Source organism: Heteronotia binoei, chromosome 16 (genome assembly GCF_032191835.1).
Source record: "Heteronotia binoei isolate CCM8104 ecotype False Entrance Well chromosome 16, APGP_CSIRO_Hbin_v1, whole genome shotgun sequence".
NCBI classification, from domain to species: domain Eukaryota; kingdom Metazoa; phylum Chordata; class Lepidosauria; order Squamata; family Gekkonidae; genus Heteronotia; species Heteronotia binoei.
The window spans coordinates 6,354,035-6,366,522 of NC_083238.1; the positions used below are offsets into that span (position 1 = coordinate 6,354,035).

The 12,488-nt window shown below is 47.1% G+C and overlaps 1 protein-coding gene across 1 annotated transcript in view; it reads right to left on the reverse strand.

Annotated features, from left to right (window-relative positions):
* Positions 1–12,488, reverse strand: part of LRP1B (LDL receptor related protein 1B) — a 1,229,602-nt gene that overhangs the window by 36,368 nt on the left and 1,180,746 nt on the right. Inside the window, exon 87 of the mRNA XM_060257450.1 lies at positions 12,330–12,443. Coding sequence (XP_060113433.1) covers positions 12,330–12,443 — 114 coding nt within the window. The remainder of the gene's footprint in view (positions 1–12,329; positions 12,444–12,488) is intronic.

Genomic DNA, 12,488 nt, shown 5'->3' on the forward strand with positions numbered 1-12,488 from the left:
CCAGTATGAGGCAGTGAGAGTGATAATCTGCTCCCCTTTCACACCTGATACCTTGTACCACTAACAAGTCACATGACACCAGGGAGGGAAAATGGCTACTTGGGCCCTATTTGGATATTATCACTTAGGGGTGTACTCACTTTTGTTGCCAGCAGTTTAGACATTAATGGCTGTGTGTTGCGTAATTTTGAGGGGACAGCACATTTACACTGCTATACAACCTGTAGACTCACTACTTTACATTGTAGCCAAGTGTCATTTCTTCAGTGTTGTCACATGAAAAGATATATTTAAATATTTGCAAAATGTGAGGGGGTGTACTCACTTCTGTGACATACTGTGTGTGTGTGTGTATACACACACACACACACACACACACACAGCAACTGATGGACCAACATGGCGTTGGCCTTTTTTATTGCATACGCACACTGTCTTGACATTTTCAGTGAGTTATCTACCATGACCCCAAGATCTCTCTCTTGGTCATTCTCTGCCAGTTCACAACCCATCAACTTGTATTTGTAGCTGGGATTCTTGGCCCCAATGTGCATTACTTTGCACTTGGCCACATTGAACCTCATCTGCCATGTTGATGCCCACTCACCCAGCCTCAACAGATCCCTTTGGAGTGCCTCACAATCCTCTCTAGTTCTCACCACCCTGAACAATGTAGTGTCAATGTAGTGAACTTGGTCACTTCACTGCTCACTCCCAACTCCCAACTCCACATCATTAGTGAACAAGTTAAAGAGCATGGGACCCAGTACTGAGCCCTGCGGCACCCCACTGCTTACCGTCCTCCACTGTGAAGACTGCCCATTTATACCCACTCTCTGCTTCCTATTAATTATTAGCCAGTTTTTGATCCACAAGAGGACCTGTCCTTTTACTCCATGACTCTTGAGCTTACTAAGTGTCAGCGTAGTGATCATTGAGATTCCAGGACAAAAGAACTCTTTCTTTAGAAATAAGTTTCTTTATTGGATACACAATGTTTCTACTGGAGAAGACTATTGAAAGTGATAACATACATTGGATGGGGCCAGCATATATTGAGATACATCAAAGGCAGGTCACTTTAAATCATCATTAAAACAAAAGCTGCTTTCTCTTCAGAGGTGTTTGATTCACACGCCTGCTATCTGTCTTTCCTGAGTCTGCCCACACTCCCCCTCCCGTCTGGCGGCCTTGCCTGGCCTGAGAAACGGCGCGGTGCCTCCCCAGCCGTTTATGGCCCTTGGCACCCAAGGCCTCCCTCCTCTCTGCTGCTTCTCCCTAACATACTTTGCATTCTATTGCAGGGCAAAAGGGTTAGTAAATAAACAGCATAGGCAATATGGTTAGTATCGATAGGAAGCAATTGATCACAAGCTGACATACTGCCCCCCCTAAGCTCTTGCTCGGGGCTTGTCTGGGTGCAGTAGGTAAAATTGTTTAAGCAGTTTAGGGGCTTTGAGATCTGGGGCCTTGACCCACTTGTCGCAGCTGGGCGGAAAGTAGCGCCAGCGCACTAAGTATTGGAGGACCCCCCGGTGCACCCTAGAATCGAGAATCTCTTTCACTTCGTGGTGCTTCTGGCCCCGGACCATTGTGGGTTCCGGCTCGGGGCCCCGAGGGTGCCACTTCGACCCACCCGGATCTCGACGGATAAGACTGCAATGGAAAACAGGGTGTATTTTACTGAACAGCTTGGGCAAATCCAATTCAACAGTCACTTTATTGATCACCCGTTTAATCTTGAAGGGACCAAGGAACTGGTAGGCTAGCTTCCGAGATGTCTGGGGAAGTGGGAGGTTCTTAGTTGATAAAAACACAGTCTCTCCAACCTTGAAATCCCACCCCGGGCTGTGCTTTTTGTCGAACTGGGCTTTATAGTCTCTTTTAGCCTCTTCCAAGTTCTCCTGAATGACTTTCCAGGAGCTCTCTAGGTACTTCCACCATTGCTGACACTCTTGCGAGATAGGGGGGGTGTCGCTGCCCGGTAGAGTTGGGAACGGCTTCCCCTCGTACCCATGTACGGCCTGGAAGGGGGAGACTTTTATCGAGCCATGCAGGCTGTTGTTATAACTGTATTCTGCAAAGGGTAATAGCTCCACCCAGTTAGTCTGTTGAAAGTTCACATAGCATCGGAGGTACTGTTCCAGGAGCCCATTCACCCGCTCACTTTGACCGTCCATTTGCGGGTGGTAGGCGGAACTCAGGCCCTGCTCCATCCCTAACAGTTTACAGAACTCCCGCCAGAAGTTGGCAACGAATGTGGCCCGCGGTCACTAATGACCTTATCGGGGAATGAGTGGATCTGAGCCACGTGCACAAAGAATAAGTGGGCTAGTTCCTTGGCGGTCGGGAGCTTTTTGCAGGGGATGAAATGGGCTTGTTTGGAAAATGTGTCCACCACCACTAGAATTACCGTTCGCCCTTTGGAGGGGGGTAGCTCCACAATAAAGTCCATGGAGATCACCGACCAAAGCCGTGCTGCCGAGGGAAGCGGCTGGAGTAGCCCGGGCACCTCCCCCCCCTTCTTTTGGCCATCAAGCATGTCGGACATGTTTGCACAAATTCAGAAATCTCCTTTTTCATTTGGGGCCACCAGAATTGTCTGTGCACCATATGTAGGGTTTTCACATAGCCATAGTGGCCGGCCAGTTTGTTGGTGTGGCAGTGTTGTAGCACTTCCACCCGGAGCGATTTGGGGACGTAAAGTTTTCCGTCATGGAACCAGAACCCCCCTTCTCCTTTCTCCACTCCCTCCGGGCGATCCTTCCCTTCCGCCTCTGCTTCCGAGATCAACTTGTTCCCCTCCCCACAGGGACTTTGGGGCTTTCGCTGTTTGCGAGCGGGTTTTGACGGCCCCCACCACCGCCTCGGGAGGGATGAGTGAGTCTATGACTTCCTCGCGCTCGCTCTCGTGCTGCGGGAGCCGGGAGAGCGCGTCGGCTAGAAAATTCTTTGACCCGGGAATGTGGCGGAGGGTGAAGTCAAATTTGGCAAAGAACCCAGCCCACCGTATTTGCTTGCCAGTTAGTTTTCGGCGCCCAGTGAGCGCCTCTAGGTTTTTATGGTCAGTCCAAATCTCGAAGGGGACCCTGGCCCCTTCAAACCACGATCGCCAGGTTTTTAAGGCGAAGGTGACGGCGTAGGCTTCCTTGTCCCACACCGACCAGTTCCGTTGTTCGCCCGAGAATTTTTTGGAAATGTAGGCGCAGGGTCTTAGGCAGCCCCCCTCGTCTTTCTGCATCAGTATGGCTCCTACGGCCGTGTCGGAGGCGTCGCATTGAACCACGAAGGGCTTGAGCTCGTTCGGGTGCACTAGCACGGGCTCACTCGTGAAGAGCCGCTTCAGGGTTTCGAACGCCTCCTGGCACTGGCTAGTCCAGTGTAGCTTCGCCCCGGGTTTTTTCGCTTCAGGCCCCCTCCGCTTGGTCTGTAACAGGTTGGTGAGGAGTAGGGCCACTTTGGCGAACCCCTGGATGAACGTTCTGTAGAAATTTGCGAACCTGAGAAATGATTGGAGCTGTCTACGTGTCCTCGGGGGTTCCCACTCCAAGACTGCCTGGATCTTGGCTGGGTCCATGGCCAAGCCCTTCCCGGACACGCGGAAGCCCAGGTAGTCTAATTCCTCTTTGTGGAACTCGCACGGACAATTTAGCGTATAGTTTGTTCTCATAGAGGGTGGTCAGTACCTCCCGGACTAATTTGACGTGGGACGCCCTGTCCTTCGAATAAATAATGACGTCATCCAGGTACACCACCACCCCCTTGTACAGGTACTTCCATAGGACCTCATTGATAAAGTTCATGAAGACCCCAGGGGCCCCTTGCAGTCCGAACGGCATCACCAAATATTCGAACTGCCCCATTGGCGTGTTGAACGCTGTCTTCCACTCATCCCCCTCCTTGATCCTGACTCTGAAGTAGGCGTCTCGCAAGTCTAACTTGGTAAATATTGACCCCTTCGAGATGCTGCTTAGCAAGTCTTTGATGAGGGGGATGGGGTAGGCGTTGGACATCGAAATCCCATTAATCCCACGAAAATCTGTGCAAAGCCTAAGACTCCCGTCCTTTTTCTTGCGGAATAAGATGGGGGCTGCGTGGGGGGCTGTCGCGGGGCGGATGAACCCCCGCCTGAGGTTCTTGTTGAGGAACTTTCGCAATTCCTCTTTTTCTGCCCAGCCCATCGAATACAGTTTGGCTTTTGGAAGCGGCTGCCCTGGGATGAGCTCTATAGCGCAGTCAGTGGCCCGATGGGGCGGCAGCTCATCCGCTTCGATCTCGCTAAAGACCCCTTTCAAGTCTCGGTATTCCCTCGGGATCGTTCTCACTTCCTCTATAGTTACACATATCTTTTCGTTCTTGGGGGGAGGCTGAGGCCCCCATGACTCTCGCCACAAGTGGGAGGTGCACCTTCGATCCAAAAAGTCAATAGTGTGCTCCCCCCACTGAATGTCTGGCTGTTGCCTCGCCAGCCACCCCACCCCCAGTACGATGTCGAATGAGCAGGATGGTGCAATTACAAACACCTCGGGATCCCAATGGTCCTCTACCCCCATGAGTATCTCCTGCGTCCTGTCGACGCAGGGCTCCCCTTTCATTCGTGTTCCCTCCATCTGCTCGAATTCGAGGGGTCGGGGTAGGCGCTCGCGCCCAATTCCTAACATGTCCACGAACCGCGGGGTTATTAGTTCCCGCGTGCACCCTGAGTCTATGAGTGCCTGAGCGTGTACAAAGCGCTTTAATTCCACATTTAATAAAGTCAGTGGGATGAACATCAGTTCCCCCGAGATTCTCACCCGTAATGTTGCCGCTTTCTCCGGGACCTGCCGCTGGGCACCCTCTAGTGCAGGTCGTCCTCGTTTCCCGACGGCTCGGCTTCCCAGGTGTCGTCCCCAAGCTCTTCCAGCATTATAGAATCCTCGTCAGGCACCATCGACAGAGCGGTGCTGCTGCGGCTCGACTCCTTCGGTTTGCTGGGTTTCTTGGCGCCTCCACTCGGCCCTTTCGTGGCGGGGGTGCTGGACCTCGCCCGGTCTGGGCAGTTGGCAGCGAGGTGGGTCGGGTCCCCGCATTGGTAGCATTTGCGGGGCCCCGTGGCGGTCTTGGGGCTCGCCCCCCCTCCCGTCTTCTTGGGCTCCGCTTTTGCTGCTGGGCGCCCGTCTCGGTTGGTGCGTGGTTGGAGCCCCTGGCGCTGGATCGCCACTTCTTTCATGTTGTTCTCGATCTCCCCCGCCAACTGGATCCAGCCCACTAGGGTGTCTGGGCGGACTTGCCCCAGTGCCCGGTCCAGGATGCCCGGATTAAGCCCTTTCTTGTAGGCTCGGATTTTCATGGCTTCGCTCCAGCCCCTTATCTTGCGGCTATGGTTCCGGAACTCGAGGGAGTACTCTCGGATCGACTTCCCCCCCTGGCGTAGCCCCTCAAGGGCGGCTATGGCCACAGTCTCCCTCAGGGGGTCCTCGAACTGGGACAGGAGGGCTTGCAGGAATCCCGCTACGGTGGCCACCTCCGGCCCGTTCGCCTCGAAAAGGGTCACGTACCACAGCTGGGCTTCTCCCTCCAACTTCGACCCCAGGTAGGCTACTCGGCTGCGCTCATCATGGAAGGACGCCCCCCAGTAGTGCATGTAGGTGTTGGCCTGGATGATGAAGTATTCCACTTTGTCGGGGGTGCCGTCGAATGTGACGAGCAGCTCTCGGGTCTTTACCCGGGCCGCCGGGAGCTGGGGCCCGCCCGGCGTGGCCGGCGCCGCTGGTGCCACTGGGACTGCCGGTGCCGCCGGTGCTGCTGGGGCAGCCAGCGCGGCGGGCTGCTGCGGGATCGGGGCCGCTGCTCCTCTGACTCCCGCGATGGCGCGGTCCACTTGCTTCTGCACCTCCTTCAGTATCAGGGTCATGGTGAGGTTCATCTCTCGGCGGAGGTCGCAGCCCAGGATCTCGACCTCCCGTCGAAGTTCGTCCATGGTGGCGGCTTTCGGGGAGGAGGCTCGTGATTCCTCGTCCTCACCATCTCGGGAGTCGCAGCTGTCCCTCCTCCGGCTTGGCCCCGGGCCGTCTTCAGGCTCCCCCCCGTCCGCGATGGCCGTCCGTCGGCTCGGGAGAGCCAGGTGGCGCCTCCGGGTCCCCGGGGTTGCGGAGGAGGTTGGCGTGGCGTTGCACGGCTTCTTCCATGAGAGTGGTGGAGGTGCGGTGCTTCCACTTCTGTGGGGTGATGAAGAGCACTTGGCTGCTCACCTTCCGCGGCCTGCGTTTCTCGGTAACGTACCAAGCCGGGGACACTGGTAGATTTGGTATGCAGGGCTCTCGGTCGTCTGGTGCCTCTGTAGCCATTCGCTAGAAGTAACTCGCGCCAATAAGCCCCCTTTTAAGAATCACTTTCAAAATGTCAGCGTAGTGATCACTGAGATTCCAGGACAAAAGAACTCTTTCTTTAGAAATAAGTTTCTTTATTGGATACACAATGTTTCTACTGGAGAAGACCATTGAAAGTGATAACATACATTGGATGGGGCCAGCATATATTGAGATACATCAAAGGCAGATCACTTTAAATCATCATTAAAACAAAAGCTGCTTTCTCTTCAGAGGTGTTTGATTCACACGCCTGCTATCTGTCTTTCCTGAGTCTGCCCACACTCCCCCTCCCGTCTGGCGGCCTTGCCTGGCCTGAGAAACGGCGCGGTGCCTACCCAGCCGTTTATGGCCCTTGGCGCCCAAGGCCTCCCTCCTCTCTGCTGCTTCTCCCTAACATACTTTGCATTCTATTGCAGGGCAAAAGGGTTAGTAAATAAACAGCATAGGCAATATGGTTAGTATCGATAGGAAGCAACTGATCACAAGCTGACACTAAGGAGCCTTGGATGAGGAACTTTATCAAAAGCTTTCTGGAAGTCAAGGTAAACAACATCTATTGGGTCCCCTTTGTCCACATGTTTGTTCACCCCCTCAAAGAACTGTAACAGGTTAGTGAGGCAAGATCTTCCCTTACAGAACCCATGCTGAGTCTTCCTCAATAACTTGTGTTCATCAATGTGCCTACTCATTCTGTCCTTGATAATGGTTTCTACCAACTTTCCCGGTATTGAAGTCAGACTGACTGGCCTGTAATTTCCCGGATCTCCATTACTTTGTTTGTTAACAATGCAGGCCTTTTCTTATATCTGTTTGTGCCTTTCTTAACTTGTGGTATATATTTTATCTGCGCTTCTAGGATTGCAGTTTTAAATAGCCTCCAAGCTTTCCCAGTATTCAGTATTAATTGTTAAGTTTGAGTTTCCTGTAGAATGCTTTCCCTTGTAATTGCATATCAAAGCCAAAGTACCATCCTGCCTTTCACCCTCCCTTTTTCCTTTCCCACCTTTGAGTAACAAATGTAGGAATGTGTTGCATTGATAACAGGTGCCTCCCGGAAGGATTCCACACTGTAACCATCAACTGTATGCATGAGACCAGGGAAGTTTTAACCACAGAGATAACTAGGTGTAGATAAATAGTAATTCACATGTCCTTGTTATGTCTTTGAACTAGCATTCCCCAAGTGCTTTGATGTACCCCTTAAAGTTTTAGGTATTGCAATACTTTGTATCACTTTCAAGGTGCTCTTCTGACGAGCAACAATGGATTATCGATAAACTAAGACTTTGTTTTATTCAAATACTTGGTTATCTGAAATTTCCATGCTTGACGGTTTTAACAAGTCTGTGTCTCCTCCCCTTGATCCTGGTCAGCCCAGGTTAAGGTTTCTTTTCCTGTTGTCTCCAAAGAGTTACTTCCTCAAGCCTCTCTAGAATTAGACACCACTAACTCAATGTTCCCTGCTAGTAAAGGGGAGGTGAACTGGCCCATCCCACTGTCTCTCCTGTTAGGTTAATTTGCTACATTCCTTAAGAGATGCATCTGGAAGGCCGTGGGCTAACTTCCCCCCCCTTCCTTGTTCTTAACTCAGAGAAAAAATGGTTAAAATGCTCAGCCAACCCCTGCTCATTGCCAGCTTCCTAGGAGATGAGGCATTTCTCCACAGGCACAATCTGGGGGAAAGTTTATCACAGTTAAATCCCACTGGAAAAAAAATGAGATTCAAGTTACAAGTAATTTATATCCCAATGTCAACAGTATCAGCTATTGTTTGGGGATTGTACCTAATACATTTAGGATTTAAATGCTAAGTGATAAAGTATCCCCAGAAAGCAGGTTCCAATGAGAAATAAATAAAAATAATATAATGCCAGGCAATACCAATTTATCAACTGTATATTTTAAAATAAACACAGAAAGGTCAGGAGTCCCTGGACCATGCAACAGAGTTCTTTGCACACAGTGGTGCTTTTCAGGCTCTGCTCCTTGCTCATTGTATCCCCCCTCCCCCCCCCCAAAAAAAAATCATGAGGTTGTGGCATTCAAAGTAGTATGAGAGGTTGTGTTCAGGAGGGTTGCCCTGCCCTGGTTTCAAGAAGTGATGTTTGTGTGGGCGCATGGGTCACTCTGTTCTAGCCAAAATGTTGATTGATGTAAAAGTCTGAAGGAAATGTGGTAGCATTCAGGCATCCCAAATATAAATATATATGGAAGTAAAACAAGATTAAATAGTATTTTTTAAAAGAATTCATCAAACAGTTTTGATCAGAATCATGGTTATCAATGCTAGCCATCTTTTAAAAAAAAATAAAAAAAAATCAATATCATAAGAAAGGGTTTAATTGCTGAATCCATGTTGTATCACTAGAAGTTTAAAGTTAAATCATTGCATGCTTAGCAATTCTTATGTGTATAACTAAGCTTGCATGCTCAAAAGTAATGTTTTGCCTGTATTATTTTGTTCACTGATATCTGGATTAAGGGTTTAAGATTTTTTTTTTTCTATTTTCAGGTATACAGATTAACTAATGGCTGACTAAACTGAGGGCATTGGACTTTGGCCATATCATGAGAAGATGAGACTCACTGGAAAAGACAATAATGCTAGAAAAAAAGAAGGTTGTAGAAAAAGACCCAACACAGCATGGATTGATTCAATAAAGGAAGCCACAGCCTTCAGTTGGCAAAACCTACACAAGACTTTTAATGATATGACATTTTGGAGGCCATTAGTTCATAGGTCAGAAGCAACTTGATAGCACATAACACACAATTGTTTGCTCCTTTCCACCTTTGTATTCACATGAAGCAGCTTGATTTTTTTTAGAACGAAATGACTTAGGACAAAATGAGATGACCTGGTTCATGTAAAATGGTGACGGTACTCTAGGGAAAAATTATAATTTTTAATAAGGGAGAGACAGTTAATTTTCTGTATTTTTAAAATGATCTTGGGTACCCATTTTCACCAAATAATATATTCAAAATCAACAGAACACTACAAGAAGCACAGTCAGATTCTGATCTGATAATCCATGGGCAATATAAAGAATAAAGATCTGTGAATCACAACAAATTCAGGGCTTTTTTTGCGCATGAAGCTCAAAATGCAGTTCCAGCTGCTTGGTGTCAGGGGGTGTGCCCTAATATGCAAATGAGTTCTTGCTGGGCTTTTTCTACAAAGCCCTGAACAAATCTATTTCATTGCATTCCTTCACAACTGTTTGCTATACTCCTTTGTATCTTGCCTCAAAAATCATACTATTGTCCAGGGTTTAAGATACGTTGTCACCCTAAGATAAGCCTATTGTTTCTTCTTATGTTGTTGACGGTGAGGTCCAAACCAACAGATTGGGATTGGCTGACAGCAGTATATCCAGGAGGTAATGTTCATTGATTTTGCTCCATTGATGGCCAGAAGCAAACCAAGCCCGTGTAGTGCAATTTGTGCACCTCTCCCAGCTGTGACAGTGGCTATGATTCAATGCCACACAATATCTTGGGCTCTGAGGTAATTTCCAAACAATTTACACAACTCAGTCAAGCCTGGCGGTGGTCACCACACAACTCATTTCATTGACTCACTACCACATGACTTTTGCAACTTAGCCAGACTTTTTCAGGGAGAGGATGCCAGAGGGCAGGGAAAGAGGGAAAGCTGAGAGCTGGTATGTTGGAATGGTTCAAGTGTCAAACTAGAGTCAGATTCAAATCCCTACTCCACCATGAAACTTGCTGGGTGACCTTGGGCCACTCTTTTTAAGCCTGATCTACCTCACAGGGTGGTTGTGAGGAGAATGACGTAACCTGATTTGGGTCCCCATTGAAAGATTGACGTGGTATAAAAAGTAAATAATAAATAACTCTGAAGATAGTGGGGATAGATAAAAATTGTTGGTTGGTAAGTGAGAAGGAGAGATGGAAGGAAGGAAAGGGGAAAGGATCTGGAGTGCCAGAATGAGACAAAGGGGAAAGTGATACAAAAGGAAATGAAGTGACTCCTGCCAGTACCCCTACTTTTTCTGATATATAGCCCAAGTCAGGTAAAATATTTGGAATTAAGCACTTGCTTTTTCCCGTTTAATTCAGGGGGACTAACATGCCTTAATACCGTGGAAACTGTTTAACTATGAACCTGACTGTGGATGCCAAAACATACAGTGATTTTATAAATCAATAACTCATGAACGAAGGAAGGCTGCACATTAATTGTGCAAAACTTCTTTTGATCTATATAAACAAGTGTAATATAATAGAAGTATGGCAGTGACTCACCAGTCACCATTCATTGCGTATCAGGAGGGGAAGCAGGGAAGAGGAAGTGAATTTCAGCAGCCTTGTGCTGCCCACAGGCTCTGTGGCGCAGGGCGGTCTGCAGTGGGCTGGCCAGCAGCATTGGTGAGGGAGGTATGGAGGGCTGGGGGCTGGGATGTCCCCTTAGGCTGCTTAAGCCTGGCACTGAGAGCAGTCTGCCATCAGTTCTTCTGAATTGGCTTGGAGCTGGGGCACACACAGAGCTAATCCAAAGGGGACCATGCGCTCCAGCATGTTGATGAATGCGTCGACTATCATCATAGAGGCTGTGGGCTGCACTCAATTTAAATTCAGGTCCAATAGGCCTGAATTTTTTTAAAAAAATCATGGGGGGGGGAATGCACACCCCTAGACATAACATTGACTGTCGAACTTGTAAGTAGCTTGGTTATGTATTTTGTATTAATATATTCTTCCTGTGTGTAATTCTGCCATATGATAAACAATAACCAAGAGCCAGCACACACACACAAAGAAAAACCCCATTTGTCACATTTCTGACAAGATGGAATCAGAAAGTCTCTCTGAACAGTGTCTGAAAGATGACATAAAATAAACATAAAAGCCAATTCCAATGATAAAGCTGCCACTAGGAAATGCTTCTGTGTAGCATTTTCTCCCCAAAGTGCTGCCATATTTGAAAACTGTTCACTGTATGGGCTGTGCATACAACATTTCCATGCCAATATCTAGCAAAAACATGTGGTATCAGAGCTCACCATGTTCTTGAAACAAGGTGGTTAGTATCTTTCTAAATCTATGCTCCCAATATAGAACTATCACATAACAGAAGATATTCATATGGCAGCCATGATTTTGCATTCTTTAAAATTGTATAACCATAATGAAATACAGCATTAAGCAAGCTTAAACTCCTTTATTTCAATATGATTAAGTATGTTTAATTCTGTGTTGGTTTATGTCTTGGGTCAATAAAGGAATGAATGAACTAAGATAGCCTGAATAAACTAAGATATAATTAGAATCCCTGATTTTGTTTCCCTTATTTTCAAAAGTATGCTATACAAGACAAATGTAATTTCATTTCTTGGTCAGCAATAATATTTTTCTTCAGGAAACATACCAGAATTCTACTCGAAAGATCAGATGAAAGATCAAATGATGCTAAATTGAGTACTAAGTAAGTAAAAGTCAGAAAGAGTTAAGAGAGCTCTTCTAATTTGTTGACATCTGTAGCAATTGCCTTTTAACAACCATTTTCATATTACATTTATAAAGAAGTTTATTGCTTCAACAGCTGACAAACTGCTTGTTCAATTATCTTGTACATTCTAGTACTGTAGCATCAGACTTAAAAAAAAAATCAAATAATAAATCTGTATGCAGTTTGCTATTTTTCTAAACTTCAAGCTATTTAAAGGTAGAGTTATTTAGCAAACCTCCTGATATCACATTATTTTCACTGTGTTGATAAATAGTATATAAAATGTCATTTCTAATTATATGGCAATACTTTACCCCATACACTATATTTTAATACACTCATTAGCAAAACTACAAAAGGCTGCATTTTATTACACAGATGAACCCTGAGATTATGTATAAATTGTGAAATGTATATGGATATGCATGATGTGAACCAATGAACTGTGGCCTGAAATGATGTCACAAAATGTGCAGCATTAAGTGGAAGGTTAAACCTACTTGCATCTTGGTTCATTAAACGCAGTTAAAGTGCAAATTCCCTCATTCTGACAGTAGTAATCACAAGGGTTCACTTTCTGGTCACAGCGCTGACTTTTAAACCCCACAGAGCATCTGCAGAATTTCAGTAAAATACAGCTAATTAAATAAATATTCTGC